Genomic DNA, 20,964 nt, shown 5'->3' on the forward strand with positions numbered 1-20,964 from the left:
ATCCTATTTAAAACAGTTTCCATCTTAAGTTTTTGCTAAAATTAATAAACCTTGGTCTTATCACACCAGTGGCCACCCTGTGTAACTTAAAATTGCAAACAAAAAATATTTTAAGATCAAGTTTTTTAATGGGTTACATTAGATTGTCAACCTATGCTTTTCAAGGCCAAAGAGAGCTATCAGAAAATAACTAATAAAAGATACAGCTGATTTAAAAATAACAAAAATATAAAAATATAAATCTTTATTTACATAAAAAGGTCACAGAAATAAAATATAATTAGTATTATCAAATATAAATCATTTGTATATATTTTAGTAAGACTTAAACATAATTATGAAATTAAATGTTCCATGCTATAAGCTTAGAACCACTGCAAGCTCACCACCACTGCAAGCTCACCACACCATCAAAATGGTTAGTTTTCATTGTAATGCATGTTTGTTACCTTCATGATACAGTATTGATTTATTTCAATCTACTCTACCGATTATTGCTTTTTATCTATCTTGATTGATTATTTTAAATTTTTAACAAAATATTAATTTTCATCAGCTTCTTCAATGGTTTTGAAATGAAATCTATATTGACTCAGTCCCTGAAAGGGTTTGTTTTGTTTCAATTTGTGTATTTTTACTTTGAGTTTTATTTTATATATTTAAAATAATAGTTAATTGATAAAGAAACTCATCATTCACCTGTGCTTGTTACTTTTTTGATTTTAGTTACAGTATCTTATAGTTTTGATTTGTACAAAAAAAGAATACTTATCTAACTTTTTTCCTAATTGTTTTAATAAACTAATCCACATTGTTAGTAATAATTTTTTAACTTTATATATTCAGATATTAATTTTGAAGGTTTATTACTATGTTTATCATTTAAAACATTTGCAAACATCAAAATAAAGGTAATTTCCTTGGATGATTTCGCACCAATATCAAAGCAAAATATTTTACACTTTCTAATTTTACATTCTGATAAGACAAGTATAAAATTGAAATATAGGAAACACGGTTACTCAAATTTAGACATTAAACTTTTGTTTAATAGTTTTTATCAGTTGTTTTTTTTATCACTGTTACCCTTAACCCTTACTCCTGATTTGTAGCTTTTTTTTAATAATTTATTTTTTAATTTTCTTTTTTATGATATTTATTATTAGTTTATTATTTTACTATCACTGCTACCCCTAACCCTTATTTTCGATCGGTAGTTTGTTTTAACTTTTAATTAATTTACCTCTCAGTTTTATTTAAAAAAATAATTTCTATTATTTATTTTTATCTTTACTATCACTGTAACCCCTAACCCTTACCCTTGATTGGTAGCTTTTTTTAATCAAAAATTCATTTTATTTACCTTAAGGTCTCAATGATTAAGGTATAGTTTAGATTTAGATATTTTGAACTCTATACTTGTCTTATCAGAATGTAAAATTATAAAGTGTAAACTATTTTTGCTTTGATATTGGTGCGAAATCATCTTAGGAAAATACCAAAATAAATTGTACCTTGATATTTCTAAGCAATGCATTTTTACAACAAAACAAGATGTTTTGAAGTTTTTCAAAAACTCAGAATAACTCAGGATTTTTTCCAATTTTATAAAACTCTACTGACTCAGAGTATTTTTGTTTGTTACAGAAAAACTCAGGAAAATATTCTTTATTTTTAATCTCCGGAAAGTTATTTTGTAGATTTAGTTGCAACACATTATAATTTTATAACTAATTTTGTTTAAGAACTTTAACTTAATATTTAAAAATAAGTTAACCACTTAAAAAAAAAACGCCAGGCAGTTTAAGGTCACACAGGACAGTTTTTGATTGTTGAGGATTTTTTGGCTCAAAGATGGCAACCCTGTTATTGTAGATAATAAAATAAAACTTGATTTATACTGGGTCCACTCTGTTCAGATATATATTATTTGCCACACACTCAAAATATCTCAGGATATCCGAATAATGGAACATCTCTGGATAATTTGTTAAACTCAGGCTGACTTTAGATATATATTTTCTTATAAAAACCCAAAGATAGTTTTAAATTTTTTTTAAATCTAAAGAATTTTTTTTTTCTGTAATTTAAATAAGATTTAGTTCCAATAATTTCTTGTTTCAATTTTCTTTAAGAAATTGATTTTTGTTAGTTCTTTAAATTTTTTTGAACTTAGAAGAACTAAGGATGACTCACTACAGTTTATGGTCACTCATGACAGTTATTGGCCATTTAGCCACATTTTTATATGAAATAGTGGCAACCCTTATATTTCAAACTACGAATAAACTTAACTAAATGAAGATTTTTTAACATCTTTATTTATGTTTACAAAAGAAAAATTTACAAAAAAGACAAGGTAATTTTTTACAATAATAAGTTTTAAGAAACAAGTTAACTTTCAATAAACATTGTTTTAAAACTAGATTGTCTGAAATTAATGAAGTTAGTGAATCTACTTGAGAAAGAAAAAATTAATAAAACATATTGTTACTGTAAAATCTCTTTACATTTAATAGAAGTAAAAATATTTTTGTTTATTAATAAGACATCCAGGTCTTTCAATTTATTTTGTGTAGTTAAAATTTTTTTGAATAAAATTTTTTTGAATAAAATTTTTAATCAACATAAAAAATAAACTATTGTTCTACACGTTGAAAAGTTTGTTTGTTTTATCTTTGAAATTAATCTTTATCGTTCTAAAAGTACAGAGTTATCAATCATAATTAGTTATAAAGAACTTATCAAAATATTCAAACCATGGTTAAAATTCATTGAGCATTTCATAAAATTAGTGAATATTTCAGCTGTCTTGCATAAGTTTTCAATTCTAACAGCTATTGATTTTTTAGGTATGAGAAACTTTGATCTTTCTAAGAATAAGATCTTAAAGTTTAACATCACTTTCATTTTAACGTTTTAATGTAGCCTGTAACTTGATCTTAAAACTTGTTCATGTATATACTAGTTCAACTAAATCTATTAATTAAATTATCAAATAACAAATTTATAAAATGTTAATTGAAATTTATGAGATGGTAAACATCTAATTTATAAAATTTTAATTAAAAAGAATTAATGTTCAAGTTAAAGTCACACACCAAAAGTCTGCTTTGACACATTCACAACTTTAATATTTTATTGTACTTGAATTTACAAACAATAAAAACCTAACAATCTGCATTTTAGTTTGTGTATTGTTAGTATTTTAAAAGTTGCCAAAACATTTTCCTTATGTTTATTAAGTTTCAATTAAGTAATAGTTATCATCATAGTTGTTTGAAAAAAAAAACTAAAGTTTTTTTCACAGTCTTTCTCATGATGATGCCAGGAAAGGCCGCCGTCCGCTCTGAAGGAAAATGATAAAGTGGAACAACAAATAAGAAGAACGTCCGGGAGTCTTAAGTTTCTCAATACTGCCAGAGTAAGTTAACTGAATTAGTTTGAAAAGTAAACATAAAACAATAATAATTGATCAATATATTAAAATACATTTTTCTACAGTTTCTGTTTTCAATTGTACTGCAATTTTGTTTTATATTTAAAGTGACTATTTTGTTAAGTCCTTACACAGTCTTTTGCATTAACGTATAAGCTTTGTACAAAACTTTAATTTATAAAAGACCACATTTGATTTAATATACTTATCAAAATTAAGTTATTTTGAACTCATGCATCCATTAGTTACGTCATAATTAAAAAATCTAGTTACAGTACACACTTAAAAATATTGATTAAGCTGTTTATTTATTTAGTTTTTAATATACTCATGAAACAATTTTTTACTGTTTTTTTAAGTTTGTAAACATTTTTTAATGCTTTCGGTAATAGTAGCTTATGATATTATAATAGCTTTCATTTTTCATACACTGTTTTGTTTATTGAGCTAAATTTAAATGTAATTTTAAACGTTCTTCACATGGTTGTAGCAGATTTCATGTTGTTATAATTATGTAGTGCAACATTCTATAATTTTAAAGCTGGTAGGAATATAGTTTGTATACTCAGCTTAACATTGCTTTTTTCATTTGTTAGAATAACGATTTTTTTGATTGAACCTTTATTAGTTCTCATTTAATTTTTCACAATTAATTAGTTGTTGTTATGATTTTGGATGAAACTCGGTTTTACAATAAGTTATGAAATTTTTTTTGCTTATTTTAGAGGTATAGATTTTTTGGTGTTTTTGAAGTAGTAAACCAAATATATTCTTGAATTTTTATCGTAACTTCGACCAATTCTAAGCTTAAAATTTTTGAAATGAAATTAACAGACCACTTCAAAAAGTTTTTTTAGTTTTTTAATGATAACTAACTAAATGGAAAAATTTAAACAGATTTCGATGACACTGAATGGAACAACATGTCATGTTCAAAAAACTCAATCAGTTTTTTCTCTTATGTTTTTGTATTTCTTTGCGTAAATAAAAATATTAAACCTGTTTCAAGAGCTGATTATTTTACTTGTTGGATCACTGATACCTCTAGGTAATTGAATTATAAGAATTATAAAAACTCCAGGTAAATTTCGAGACATAAAAGTCCCATAGATTATCTATTTTATGCGCACATTAAATAGGAGAAGGTAAGAATGTCTCATTAAGATCCTAAGTATTTTTTTTATATATCTTTAAACGAAATTTATTTAACCTGTTATTATTTTTTGGAAAGTAAAACCCTTTCAATTTTAGTTTTGAAAACGTTTTGCTTAATACTAATGTAATGTTTTAATTTTTTTAGTACGAACAGATCAACTTGATAAACATTTCGCGGGTCGGGCATGTAAGTAAAAAACTGTTAATTAAGAAATATGGTAAATTAGTTAAAAATGTTGTATTTATATATGCATATCGGTGTGCAGTGAAATAGGGCAGGAACTGGCATTTATTTTGAAATAACATAAAAATTCGGTCGTATTTTTCTACAGTAGGGCTGGGCAAAGTTTTTCAACCAACGGGCCGGATCCGGAAGAATTTAGTTTTTTGCGGACTTATTTGAATTAGTAATTTAATGATTCCAGCCGGATAATGACTTTTCGGAAAACGGCCGGATATCAATTAGAAAATTTTATCGAATTGAACCAGATACTAATATTAAATTAAGGTCGGATTTTATTTAGATAAAAGCTTCGGATCCGGCTTTAATCTAATTTTATGGATAAAGCTTGTCACTTTTTTTAAATCCTTTTAATCAAAACAACTTTCCTAAATCTGATAACTTAAGATGTAGATTAAGACACGTCACATGTTTATATAATGTAGAAATAGAATTGACAAAGGTACGTATGTCAAATATCAATTTTTGAAAAAAATTTGCTTAAGGTAATTTTACAAAAGGATATTTCAACTAAGTTAGACTGACACAAGACATTAGTACACATTAAATTAAAAGCTACTTTCAAACATGTTTCTAAAATCGAATGCATACAGTATTGTTTTGTAAAAAAGTGGAGCAAAAAATATATATATTTATTATTAAATACCTTTGCGAGCCGGTCATTTTTACTCTGAGTGCCTGATCTTTAGACTGTACAGCTTAAACAATGTGATTAGTTAAACAGTATGTTAAGTAATTATTAGTTTCAGAGATTAAATTTTTACCACAAAAGCGTTTGGCATTGTAAAATTGTTTATTTAATTTATACATTGCGAACCGCATATTGCACGCGGCTACAGTTTTCTGATCCATTTGTAAGAGTACTTTTGTTATAAACAATCTTTATTTTATATACACCAATTGTTATCAGGCTAAATTACCACGCTGGCTAAAGACGTTTGTACGTTGCTGAACCCAAGTCTTTATAAGTTTATTAATCATTTAGATCCTTCTTCTGGTTATGTATATAAAAGATGTGTTTTTTACGACTTTTATTGAAAAGTAGCAAGTGATTACATGACCGTTTCTACGACGGTTTTATTTAGTTAAAGAACTTAACAAGTAAACTAATTTAATGTCAGTAAGATTTCTTTAGTCTGAATTCGTGTTTAATAGTAAATATTTTCTCCTGCTAAAGTTATTATTTTGAAGTTATGTAGACTAATAGGTGCTGTTTATTAAGTAGAAGATGGTTAGTCTGATTCAACCTTTTTTGATTTACGGTGCATATTTATTGCCATTTTACTAACAAGTGTAGAACTATGTTTTACGATAGTTTTATGTTACATGTATAGTGATCCAAATAACTTTTTTTTTTACCACTACTCGAGTGAATAATTTTACTCATCAATTTGCTTAACGACTAATTCAATGAATATATTTTACATTTGTTTGTACCTACAAATGAGTTATAAAATCTGTTTATATAAAATTATTTCTTTTCTCGTTTAGTTGATCATCAATTTGTTTCTGAAAATTTAATATTTAAATTCACTCAGGCTGTTTAAGTTTTCTTTTGTTGAAATTTTACTTTACCAAGAATATCAAAGTTTATACAATTAACTCGTCAAAAGCAACCATTAAGCTTTTGTTAAATGTATAAAAAATGTTTAAAGTCGACTTTTGATTCAAAGAAATTTCACATACCTGTTGAAAAGTTTTGATGGTAAAATAACTTACATCCCTTCACTTTGTGTACATACAATTTTTTTTTACAGAACGACAAAACAAAGCTCTCAAAAAGTTTAGTCCAAAGACCCGGTGTACAAAGTTGTACTCGGTTATCGAGGCATACACCACTATGGCTACAGCTTAATGTCTTGTTATTGTTATATGCTTGATTCGACAAGGCTAAAATTTTCATAGTCTTTGATAAATAATATATTTTTATGATAAAGTAAAAAGTAGCTTTAAATGTCAATAGTTTCTTATATTACTGACCTTACTCTAGCTTATTGTTTAAGTTTGCGCTTTCAAATGCAGTCTTGGTCAACAGAAGTTATGTTTGACAAAGCTCAGTGTAAAGATAGAACTTTCGGACTCGAGAACTTGTATTTATATTTTTGTATTCATTCGTCAGTTAGCTGTTAAAAGGTTTTGTAATCCTTTTACTACCAGTATACAATTGTGATGGCTTTGTATATCGTTTATAAAAACAGCCTTAATTTTTGAGCTTTTATCTTGAAAAATACTTCGTAAAACAAAGTGACCTGCCGTTTGAGAACGCATTACTCGGTCAAAAATTCAAACTCAAAAAGCAGATTACTTCGTAAAAAATTGATATAAAATAATTAAACTTAGTTTACAATCTGTTTATAATACTATTTATATACTCTATAAATTTATTTTAAGCTTTACATATTTGAAATAATATTATATGTTTTGATTTTAAGAAAACAAATAGAGAGATCTCAACTGCTGGAGGAGAAGTAATACATTTAATCTTTCAAAATTTTATTTTACAAGTAGAACTATTTGAATTCTTATTCAATTCTATTCTTATTATATTCTTATTCAAATTTTAAGATTTGTTTAAGCACTGACGAGGTCTTTGACCGAAACTTAGTTTGTAATATAAATTTTTGAAACATTTTTAATGCTTGCAATTACGAAACAAAATACACTGCAGTTGTTTGAAGTTATATAAGCTTCAAAATATTGTGTTGTTTTTAGTATTAAAATATTAGTAACAGACAAATTATACAAAGATCACATTTATCTGATAAACATGGGATATAAAAAATAAAACTTTTCATAGAATTGAACCATTACTCAGCAACAAGCTACAACTGAAGGTAGTTTGCTATATTTAGAGGTAGTATTTATTTGTTTTAAAAATCTAACTATAAGCACAATGGAATTGTATTCCTTTATATAGTTTAATACGTTTGAATCTTAAACAAACAAATAATGTAAAACAGTTTAAACTAATTAAAGATGTTTTTATGAGTAAAACTAAGCATAAAAATCAAAAGAATATCACGAATAAATAATGCTCAATAGTATACAGATAAAATACTGTTTAATAAACAAATTATTTATAGGTTAACCTTAAATATGAACTAAACAAAATTAAATTGTTACTAATATATATTTTTTTTATTTAAAATAAACAATTTTATACAAAGATTCTGCATGTTTTTGTATTAAAATATACAACAACAAGATTTTAATCTATTACTACATTTTTTATTTATAATGGTTTCATCGTATAACCAATTATTTTTTTTACTTTCACTTATTCGCGATAAAACAATTAACTTTAAACGTTACGAATATATTTTAAAATAAATAAAGCATCATATGTCATTAACGGTTTATAAGCACAGTATTAATAAGAAATAAATAGGGTTATTGAGCTCAAATTAAGGTTAAGATAAATTTTGTTAATTGTGAAATATATTTTTCATCCGCTAGGTGGCGCCACGGAGTCAACAGTTGAACTTTGACCCTTCACTAAATTTGATTTGAAATTTAAAAAATTAAGATTATTTACGGGTTTTTCGTCCACACGATGTCGCTGTTCCATACCTCCACGTCCCCTCCTCCACCCCTAAAGCCTAGCCCAACTCATACTGAGCGAAATTTTTTTTTTCCTCGAAATATTCATCATACGTCAACTTCTATTTCAAATGCAATAACTACTATTCTTTTTATTTCTAAATTTTGTTACTATGCAAACATGCACACTCGAAAATTCATTAACTCTTATACTACACTTAATACTTTATTAAAATTTTATAAAAAATGACATATCTTTTTATGCCGCTTTACTTTCATAGGGTATTAAAAGGTTACTAAAGTTTTTGCAGCTATTGTTTACTTTGATTTTATTTTTTCAATTGATAAATTTTTTTTTACCAGCCCTGTCATAGATGAAAGTAAGAGTAAAAAAAATTTCTGTAAAAAGTTTTAAACTTGTTTGTACAACTGCTGCCTCTTAAAATTTTATCAACCTAATGTATTAAATAATTTATTCTCTATATACTTATAAAATAGTTTATTAAGGATAATGTTTATATTAAACAAGAATGGCAGCTACAAACTCAGCTGCTGAACAAGTTTTTTATAAAAAATATCTAGATAGTTTTAGAATTTTTTTAAACTTCATAACTGTTTTTTTAGATATTAAATAAGAATAAATGAATCAAAAGCAATACTTGTTATTACTTGTTTTGTTTTATATAACCGTACTTTAATGAAAGACTTGATTATAAAAGTTAATTAAATTTTCTAGTATCCCTCTGCCATTCTATTTTTACACTTTGACAAATTATCGCAACATTAGTTTAATTAACATCAACTTTAGCAGAACTTAAATATTTTTATTAAGAAGCCAAGTTTATGAGGTATTTTTTAGGATATTTAAACCAGAATAACTCAGGCTAGTTTTAGGTTACAAAATAAAGTTTGTAGTTTTTCAGGACAGCTTTATAGTTTATGCATGGTGGCCATATAACCAGTAAACCTGACATTTAAAAAAACTAAATAAAAAGTCTGCAAAAACTAAGCATTTTTTATCAATTGTCAAAAATTTAGAAATTAAAAAAGATTATGTGATAGACTGTAGTTTTTAACTATTTGAATATCAGTTTGACTATTTTTTAGAAAGCTTCTAATTTTTTAAAGAAATAATCGAAAATTTAGGAACTTAAAAAAGTTTAATCTTTAGATTTTCTGGACATGTTTTATTAATACTTAACTTAATTTGTAATATTAATTTTTCACTGATAAAATTTAACTATTGTTATAAACTAAGTTCATATAAAAATTTTATAAAATATAAGCTTAATACATACCTATTCAAAAGAAATTTAATTAGTATATTTTATATTATTCAATAACAAACATTCAACTTAAAACATTAAGGATCCGACCGGGTCCAAATTTGAAAAATAGTTCTGAATCCGTCTGGATCATAATTTAAACCTGGCTTTTTCTTAAAATAAAAAAAAAGAACGGAATCTGGATCCGACAGGATTCTTAATAGTTGATCTAGTAAATCATTAGTTTAAAAGTTTTAACGACATTTGAGGTATTTCTGAAGCATAAAGTTTTTTATACTCTACATGGTTTTTTATATTATTGTTAGTGTTACAATTGTTCTTTAAAATAAAATTTTCAATCAAGTCATTCCTAGTTTAAAAATGGATAGAATATACTAGCTTTCTTAAAGACTACTTAGTAACAATTATGTTAAAGTTTTATTGTGGTTTAGGGTTTCAGTATAATATAAGCATCCATTAGGGTATTTATTATCTTTTAGTAGGGTAATAAACCACATTCCATGTTGGCTATTACAAAAAACGAAAAATAAGTTATAAGACAATACTTTTTTTTTGTATAAAAAGTTCATTATGGTATTTTTTGCCTAAAAAACATGTAAATGCTTTCTTGTTTTTTCTCCTTGAACCTTATTATTAACTAAGTGCTTTTCTATTTCAAAGTACACCAATGCATTTAACTTGGTATTGCTCATCCTGCTTCTTAACCTGTTCTATTTTATTCAAACAACAAAGCTTTCATTTAGTATCTGCAGTTTACATAGGGATTTAAACTCTTTCGCCCATTTAAAAATATCTTCCCTTCCATCCCCTTCAACTAAAATCTTCCCAGGGTGCATTATTGCCAACTTCGGGAAATTCTGATCTAAACCTTCTTCCTTGAACTATTAAATTTCCAATGATTCTTTAGGATAACTGTTTTTATGGTTCAAAGTGTTAGACTAAGCTTACGAATATTAAGTATGGGAAAAACTTCAGAAATATCACTTAAAAACTGAAATTTAGAACAACTCTCACGAAAAACCTTTTCTCTAACTCAAAAAAAAATTTACCAGTAACTTCACGTGCTGTTTCCTGAGCTTCAAAAAAAAAACTAACTTTAACGCCTTTAACATACTTTTTAATTCTCTGGAGCTTATGTTTTTAATTATTTTGCTTTCAGCTGATTTATTTAAACAAGATCAAAGTTTTAAAATGTTTTCGAAAAACTTAATACTTTTCTTATTTTGCCGACATTTTTTATAATAACTTTCTGCATTTTTTCGGCATTGACAGTGTGTGTAGTTGGTCCTTCTATAGAAATGCTTAATTCTATATTGAACTCCTTTCTTCTTTATTTATATTACCTTGGTTCCCTTAACAGTTTTAACGTCAAGTTTTTCCTGATTTTCCCTTTAGCACAATCTTAAGCTTCTCTAATATACATTTAGAAATACAATTGTTTTGCAGTTACAGACTCTGTAAAAAATAACATAAAAACACTCAACAACCTAACCAACTAACTTAATGTATTTAAAAACAAAACTAACTAAGTTTGGCCACGTAAATCTTAGTTTCAAATATTATAACTGCTAAATATTTAGCGCGTTTTATTCAAAATAACTTGCCTCCCATAAGCCTAAAGTACACTTTATTTAATTATAGTTATATAAATGAACTAAATATTTTGTGTAATGAATTAGAATCAAAATTACAAATAGCTGTCGTTAACTAGCACAATACTTATTTATATTATATATTAAGCTTAAGTTTTCATCTAATAACAGTTTATAGCTTAAAACTAATAAACTAACAAACTTAGTTTACATATTGAAAATCTTACTATTAAATGCAAGTAGTGTTATAAAAAAAAAGGTTTCACGAAATGACATGTAAAGTTGTTTACAATTAAAATTTAAATACATTATATTCTTAATGTTATTTTTAATTTTAAGTATTTTACAAACATGTTTACAATAAAACATCATAATTAGCGTCGACTTAATATATTTACAACAAAACTTTAGTTTAGTAATGTGCAAAATAAAATATTTTTAATTAAACTTCAATAATTTAAGTAGAAAAAGTTTAGGTTTAAATAAAATACTAAATAAAAGATATTTATAATATAAAGAAATGGGAAACTATTATTCACAACATTCACCATATTTACTTGAAGACAGTATAGAAAAAACACAAAGTTTAAAGCAAGTACTAAGAAAATACTTGAATAAATATCAAATTGGAAAGTCAGATCACGCAAATATTACTGCGGTGTTAAAAGCAGGTTGTGGACAGAATAACTTTAATGTTTCGTTTGATTTTCTTTACGAAAACTTTGGATACTTTAGAACAATAAAACATTTTAAGAACATCAAGAAAGGAACGTTTAACCTCACGAGTATATCTGATTTAACATTGCAAAACATGTTTAGATTTTTAACTACAGGTAGTTGTTTTCTACTTTTTGAAACGCTTATATTTTTAATAATATTTTAAAATAAAAAGCAAATGTTAATGATCAAAAGGTTATAAAACATATAGTTTTAAACATTACTGTATATTTTACTTTTATGTATTCCTACTAACCAAAAAACTTGAAGTATTTTTTTTTAATATAATTCAAACAAAATAAGTAATAACAGTAGTTAAATATTTTAGAAGCGATTTTTACGATGTTATTTGTTAGTATTTAAGAACACAAAATAAATTGCTTTCTAACTTAAATTGAAATACTTGTTTAATTTGTTTTATTTAACTAACATAAACAACAGAACTTAGCCAAAAACTCTAAACTTACATATGAGAAAAAAAAACATTTTTTTTCCTTATTAAAATGTATCTGTTCCTTATCTGGTAAAGTTTATATTCACATTTTATATAAGAAATTGTACAGTAATGATTATACAGTGTGAAATATAGAAAACTAATGTAGCTTTTTAACTATAGGTAAATTAGAACTGAATCAAGCAAACATCATTGACTTATTAAAGGCAGAAGATTTACTTGGGGGTACAAAAGTTCAACAATATGTTTGCGAAGAAATGCTTACATTGGAAAACTACCATTTTTACTTTAAACTTTGTAAACTACTAAACCTCAGACACCTAAAAGAATACTTTTATAACATCTTCTTGCAGCATTATCTTACAAAAATAGATGTAAAAACCTTTTATGAGCTGACTTATAAAGACATTGCTAATTTGCTTGCTTCATCCCAGCTGAAAATAGACTCAGAAATTGAAGTTTTCAAAGCAGTGGTAGATTGGATATCGTACAAAGAACGTGAACGTAAACAATTTATTCACGAACTTTTAAAACTAGTTCGATTACCTTTGTTAACAAAAGAAATAATAGTTGATGTTGTGCAAGCTCATCCTTTGTGCTCAAGCTCTTTTGAATGTAAAAATATAATTTTAAATGCTCTAAAAGTCAAAGAAAACCACCACATTTGCTCACCGAAAACATTGTTAGAAAATAGACACTACAGCAATATTATAAACAACAAAAGAGTAATGTTAATTGGCGGAAAAGATAGAGCTACCAAAAATGTTAGAAAATTTTCTTGTTTGTACGACATAGACGGTATGAAAATGAAAAAGTATAAGATAACAAGTGAAATGAACAAGCAAAGGTCAAGAAGCAGGGCTTTTGTTATTGGTACAAAAGTTTATTGTTTTTCAGGTGGCAGTGATTACACAAGCAAATTTCTTGACTTAAACTCTCTTGAAGTTTATTGCACAAAAAGTGATTGTTGGAAGTCACTGGCCCCCCTTAAAGGTGCGGGTTTTTCGCCAGGTTGTGATGACTTCTGTGGCTGCGCGTTTATGGGTAAAATATACATAATTCACCATACTTATAATTTACACAAGTTATCGAACTGTTCGGTTTACGATCCCAGCAATGACCGATGGAATAAGCGAGCGAACTTGAATGTATCAAGGTTATTTGCATCTTGCACTGTGTTTAACGGTAAGTGTGTGGTAGTCGGCGGTAGAAAATTTAACAATATTAACGTAAACTTGAAAACAGTCGAAGCTTACGACCACCATCTCAACAAATGGTCGTATTTGCCCGCTCAAACGCAAGTGAGTCGGTACAAATCGGGATTGATTTCGAAAGGAAACAAGATGTTTGTAATCGGTGGGGTGCAACGAGAATATTGTTTGTGGGGCGACCTAGTGACTCATGAAGTGTATGATTGCTCGACAAAGCAGTTTACTTTTATTGCAAACAACTATTTTACAGAGCAATTTGCTTGGACTTATAGTTTTTATAACTCCGGTCGCCTTAAATGTTTGTACACCGTTGCTGACAAAATCTTTGTTTTCGATGATGTTTTCCCTTCGGATAATGACGGCAATTTAAAGATTCCTACTTATGACGTAACTAGAAATACGTGGTTTGAAACTTGCATAAAAACTTCAGTCATTGAAAACATTTCTGAGTATTCTTTTGTAGCCCTGCAAAAATATTTAATCTAAAAAATTAGCAACAAACTGATTAATATTTTATTTTTACATAAAAAAGTATTTTAGTGACGAAAATTCCTAGTTGTTTATATTGTAATGAATGTTTCAGATTTAGTTAATTATCTTAACTGTAAGTTTTTAATTTACTCTTAAGTAGACTAAATTTAGTATACATGATATTTAACATATATATATAATAGTCAGTTACTACAGTGATTTTAAAAGTATATGCCCTACAAAAGGTCAACTTAAGAAAATAAAAACAAGTATGTTTAAATTTAAAAGCTTTTTTAAACAACTATATAACTTTAAAAACATTGTTTTAAATAGTAAGCATAAATTTGATATATTTCTCAAAAATAAAGGAAAAGTAATTAGGATTTTTTTGATTTAAAAATAAACTTGTTGTCTTTAAAACGTTTTTGCTACAATGTAAATATATCATTTTACTAAATTTTATAAAAAATTCTTAGATGGTTACATTTTTTTATTATTGAAACAATTTTTTATCCTTTTTAAATTAATTTTTGGCACTATAACATTTTTATAGGTTTAATGCATTCTGGTAAAAACTATTTTATACAACAATTTTAGTTTTTGGGTTTTTTATAGTTTTTTTAAGTTTTTCAAAAGTTTGAAGTTTTCTGACAATTTTCCTTTTATTTTACCAGAAGTGTGATTAAAAGTTTTTAACTTCACTAAAAAATTGATAAAAATTAAATTTTATTTAACTTTAAAAGTTTTGTTGTTTAGTCAAGACATTGAGGAGTTTCATATAGGGTCAAATAAAACTAAATTATTCGATAATATATCAACTTGCAGTACTTTTCAGGAAACCTTGTACTTTTGTTATTTTGTAAAATAAATTTATGGTTGTAGTAAGTTTTAATGTATCTTACAATAGTAATCCTATTTTTAATTGTAGCCTAATCTGCTCGTACGACTAAAATTATTTTATATATGATTTTGACTTTAAAAGTCAAACAAAAGCTTTTATGAGAGCGAATCAATTTGTGTCTTATTCAAAAATGAAAATCCGATTTTTTTAATAATAAATTTTTGCCTAGTTTAGGTTAAAACTAGTACCATAGATGGATGCGATGATTACTTATTATTAGTTATTAAGTATATTAAAAAAATATCTAAATAGTTTTAGAATTTTAATAATATGTATAAAGGGTAGTAAACACTAATTTGTATTTACAAAATAAAAGTAATTCCTTAACCAAACCGGGTACTATAGAAAACATATTTTATATACTTAAAATAAATGTTATGTTGAAAGTTGCAGTTTAGAACAAAGTCTAATTTTAATGCATTTTAATGCAGGAAAAAAATGTTTTTCTATTTCTATATTTACAAAAAAGTTTTTTTAAATGCTTTTGAGTGTTTTTCAAACCGGTTTTAAAATATAAACTTCAAATAAAAAAAAATATATCTATAAAGCTTTTTCTATGTTTCAGAAAGTTAGAATTTATAAAAGCTTTTATATTTTTATTAGTTATAAAATATTTTGCTTCTTTTTATTATATACATTAAATAATGAAGCTTAAAAGTAAAAAAAAAAAGAATGTATATGTTTGAGTATTCTGTAAGGTCTCAAAGTAAAACGGACTTTATTATATTTATTGTTTCCGACGTTTTTGTTAAAAACGAAAATGAAAGTCAACAATACCAGTTTACATATTACTCTGTAACAATAATAATAAGTTATACTTACAACTTTCGTAACGTTAAATAAACTAAAATCAAATATTTTAAAGTTCACAATTCTTTATATGTTTTTAGTTTACTTATGTAAAGTATCTATCTTTTTCCACTTCGAAACTCAACTAGTTTTGAACAAACTTGATGTTCTAATTTACATACTAAAATACCATTTAGCTTACGTAATTGGTTGAATAATAATGATTGAAGATTCATGAGAGTAGCACAGCTGTTTCAAATAATTAATTTAGATAGAGATCAGTACTCAGGAGAAAGTGACACAATTGTAAAGCTATCTTATATTTGTTGTGACGTTTTCCCGTATTAGTTTACATACTATGTCTGTAACATAAATTTAACGAAAAATTAATAAATGTTACTAAAAGTAAACTGTACGTACTTGTTTTATAAAAAATAAGTACTGTTTGTATATCGTCATTTTGATTAAGATTTTTTATTTAATTAGGTAGAATTTTACTATTTAAAAATAGGTGTTTTAGACAACTTACTAACTTAGTTGATATAACATTACACACTCTATTAATAAAGTAATATCAAACAGTGTTTATTTAAAGTTTTAAAGTGTTGTTAAGTTAAATAGGTTTAAAATTTTTAATTTTTTCATTACAATGCTATTTTTAATAATGATTCGTAGATACAATTGACAAAACAGATAACAATGTACAAACTTACTAATATTTAATTTAAACATTAAAATAAATTTTTGATATTTAACTTTATTTTTTCTGCCTAAAAACTATAAATGCATATACATGTTTCTTTTTATTTTCAGCTATAATTTTTGTCCAAATATACTTCCTAAGTTTTGTTTACAAAATAAGTCAATAATTACTTTGATGTAAGAATTTTACACTAGAAGATATTTAGAAAAACTTGTTAACTTCGATTGTTATGTATAGCTCCAGTAAGCTGATAAAAATAAAAACATTTAAAAAATTAATTTTTTCAAGCAAAGCTTCGAAAATACATTTTAACAAGAGTCTTAGCTTAAAAAACAAGATAGATTAGAGGTTTAATATTAATTAAGCTAGGTTTACTAAATTAAATATTAAAAGTTTACTTTAGCGTGTTTATATATTGTTTTTATTATCATAGTTAATGTGCACATAAAATGCAGTAAGCTATTAAAAAACAAATTGAGGTTCAACTAAGACAAACATGAAAGACTTATTCTACTACAACATATAATAATGTTAATATTTTGTATACCAAAGCTAATATTTGAAAGAATTACCTTTATAGAATATCAAAATTATATATTTAGTTTAAAAGAGCGTTATACTTTTAACTTTATCTTTCAATATAACGAGAATAAGTTAAAAAAAAAAACTTAATTAAATAACAGTTAAGTGTAACAAAAGTAAAGTAAGAGTTGTTAGGGGTGCAATCTTAGCTAAAATTAATATCAATCGAATATTTTTTCGAAATTTTACAACTATGAATCGACTTTAAGTATCTATATTTGTAATTTGAAATAGTTTAACTAGTGCTATAGTTACGACTTTTTGGCATTTAAAACTCTGAGCCCTGATCAAAAAGTCGTGAGCATTAAAATTTTTTCTGGTAAACTACAGTTTTTTCATAACAAGCTTGAGACATAATGGCATTGTATTAGTAGCAAATGGTATACATATTTAGATGTAACATCAATTACTTAGCAAATAACTTTTTGCTTTAAAGTCTAAGGGCTCACTACTTAAAGTTTTGTTAATAAAAGTATTGACTGATGTCACCTCCTGCTACTAGAAGCACCCAGATTAGTATGAACTTTAGTTAACATGACATTAATCCCAATAACTTTTTCAACTAGCCCCCTTTAAAAAATTAAAAAAACTATGTCCCCCTCCAATATGATACTCAAAGAACTACCATTTGAAACACTTAAGAACTTTTTTTGCTCTTCATCTGCAACTCCAGAATATCTTTATTAAGTAACAAATTATACCCTCTTCCCCCCTTGGCATCTCATGGTCTTTTTAATATCTGTCATGCCACTTGGCTCTATTTAGGAAACCCTGATCTAAGCCAACTCAGGGCAGTTTTAAGCTTTTGAGGTTCTTGATTAATTTTGTACATAAAACAGGGTAACCATATTACATGGCTAAATGACTATGAACTTCAACATTTAAGAAGATAAAACCTGGATTTTTATTTTATTTGAAAAAAAATGGATTAAAATGAAAATTTTATTATTAACATTGAAAAAACCTTGATTTTAATTTTATTTTAATGTTAACATACAAAATTTAGTTTGTGTGATAATGGGATATTTCTTGTTAAACAAATTGCAATTTAGTCATAGTACTGTTTATTCAGAAAACACATATCAAGTAATATTACAGTAACTTTATGGTAATTTTATCCTATTCAAAACAGTTTCCACCTTAAGTTTTTGCTAAAATTAATAAACCTTGGTCTTATCACACCAGTGGCCACCCTGTGTAACTTAAAATTGCAAACAAAAAATATTTAAAGATCAAGTTTTTTAATAGGTTACATTAGATTGTCAACCTATGCTTTTCAAGGCCAAAGAGAGCTACCAGAAAATAACTGATAAAAGATACAGCTGATTTAAAAACAACAAAAATATAAATTTTTATTTACATAAAGTGGTCACAGAAATAAAATATAATTAATATTATCAAATATAAACCATTTGTATATATTTTAGTAAGACTTAAACATAATTATGAAATCAAATGTTCCATGCTATAAGCTTAGAACCACTGCAAGCTCACCACACCATCAAAATGGTTAGTTTTCATTGTAATGCATGTTGTTAGCTTCATGATACAGTATTGATTTATTACAATCTACTCTACCGATTATTGTATTTTATTTATGTTGATTGATTATTTTAAATTTGTAACAAAATATTAATTTTCATCAGCTTCTTCAATGGTTTTGAAATGAAATCTATATTGGCTCAATCCCTGAAAGGGTTTGATTTGTTTCAATTTGTGTATTTTTACTTTGAGTTTTATTTTATATATTAAAATTAATAGTTAATTGATAAAGAAACTCATCATTCACCTTTGCTTGTTACTATTTTGATTTTAGTTACAGTATCTTATAGTTTTAATTTGTACAAAAAAGGAATATTTATTTAACTCATTTCCTAATTGTTTTAATAAACTAATCCACATTGCTAGTATTAATTTTTTTAACTATATATATTTAGATATTAATTTTAAAGGTTTATTACTATATTTATCATTTAAAACATTTGTAAACATCAAAATAAATTGTACCTTGATATTTCTAAACAATGCAGTTTTACAACAAAACAAGATATTTTGAAGTTTTTCAAAAACTCAGAATAACTCAGGAATTTTTCCAATTTTATAAAACTTTACTGACTGAGAATATTTTTGTTTGTTGCAGAAAAACTCAGGAATATATTCTTTATATTTAATCTCCGGAAAGTTATTTTGTAGATTTAGTTGCAACACATTATAATTTTATAACTAATTTTGTTGAAGAACTTTAATTTAATATTTAAAAATAAGTTAACCATAAAAAAAAACTCCAGACAGTTTAAGGTCACACAGGACAGTTTTTGATTGTTGAGGATTTTTTGGTTCAAAGATGGAAACCCTGTTAATGTAGATAATAAAATAAAACTTGATTTATAGTGAGTCCACTCTGTTCAGATATATATTATTTGCCACACACTCAAAATATCTCAGGATATCAGAATTATGGAACATCTCTGGATAATTTGTTAAACTCAGGCTGACTCAAGATATATATTTTCTTATAAAAACCCAAAGATAGTTTTAGAAATTTTAAAAATCTAAAGAATTTTTTTTTCTGTAATTTAAATGAGATTTAGTTCCAATAATTTCTTGTTTCAATTTTCTTTAAGAAAATGATTTTTGTTAGTTCTTTAAATCTTTTTGAACTTAGAAGAACTAAGGATGACTCACTACAGTTTATGGTCACTCATGACAGTTATTGGCCATTTAGCCACATTTTTATATGAAATAGTGGCAACCCTTATATTTTAAACTACGAATAAACTTAACTAAATGAAGTTTTTTAACAAATCTTTATTTATGTTTACTAAAGAAAATTTTACAAAAAAGACAAGGTAATTTTTTACAATAATAAGTTTTAAGAAACAAGTTAAATTTCAATAAACATTGTTGTAAAACTTGATTGTCTGAAATTAATGAAGTTAGTGAATCTACTTGAGAAAGAAAAAATTAATAAAATATGTTGTTACTGTAAAATCTCTTTACATTTTATAGAAATAAAAATATTTTTGTTTATTAATAAGACATCCAGGTCTTTCAATTTAATTTGTGTAGTTAAAATTTTTTGAATAAAATTTTTAAACAACATAAAAAATAAATGATTATTCTACAAGTTGAAAAGTTTGTTTGTTTTATCTTTGAAATTAATCTTTATCGTTCTAAAAATACAGAGTTATCAATTATAAATAGTTATAAAGAACTTATCAAAATATTCAATCCATGGTTAAAATTCATTGAGCATGTCATAAAAATAGTGAATATTTCAGCTGTCTTGCATAAGTTTTCAATTCTAACAGCTATTGATTTTTTAGGTATGAGAAACTTTAATCTTTCTAAGAATAAGATCTTAAAGTTTAACATCACTTTCATTTTAACGTTTTAATGTAGCCTGTAACTTGATCTTAAAACTTGTTCATGTATATACTAGTTCAACTAAATCTATTAATTAAATCATCAAATAACAAATTTATAAAATGTAAATTGAAATTTATGAGATGGTAAACATCTAATTTATGAAATTTTAATTAAAAACAATTAAATGTTCAAGTTAAAGTCACACACCAAAAGTCTGCTTTGACACATTCACAACTTTAATATTTTATTGTACTTGAATTTACAAACAATAAAAACCTAACAATCTGCATTTTAGTTTGTGTATTGTTAGTATTTTAAAAGTTGCCAAAACATTTTCCTTATGTTTATTAAGTTTCAATTAAGTAATAGTTATCATCATAGTTGTTTGAAAAAAAAAACTAAAGTTTTTTTTAGTCTTTCTCATGATGATGCCAGGAAAGGCCACCGTCCGCTCTGAAGGGAAATGATAAAGTGGAACAACAAATAAGAAGAACGTCCGAGAGTCTTAAGTTGC

At 25.6% G+C, this 20,964-nt stretch overlaps 1 protein-coding gene across 1 annotated transcript; it reads left to right on the plus strand.

Annotated features, from left to right (window-relative positions):
* Window positions 1–337: 337 nt before the first annotated feature.
* On the plus strand, window positions 338–14,121 carry LOC145839348 (kelch-like protein 25). Its single transcript, XM_082946931.1, has 3 exons — window positions 338–418; window positions 3,332–3,424; window positions 12,631–14,121. The coding sequence occupies exons 1-3, from the start codon at window positions 338–340 to the stop codon at window positions 14,119–14,121; spliced, it is 1,665 nt and encodes a 554-aa protein (XP_082803057.1).
* The last annotated feature ends 6,843 nt before the right edge of the window (window positions 14,122–20,964 follow it).

This window comes from Thalia democratica, chromosome 6, assembly GCF_965202585.1.
Source record: "Thalia democratica chromosome 6, ktThaDemo2.hap1.1, whole genome shotgun sequence".
Taxonomy (NCBI): domain Eukaryota; kingdom Metazoa; phylum Chordata; class Thaliacea; order Salpida; family Salpidae; genus Thalia; species Thalia democratica.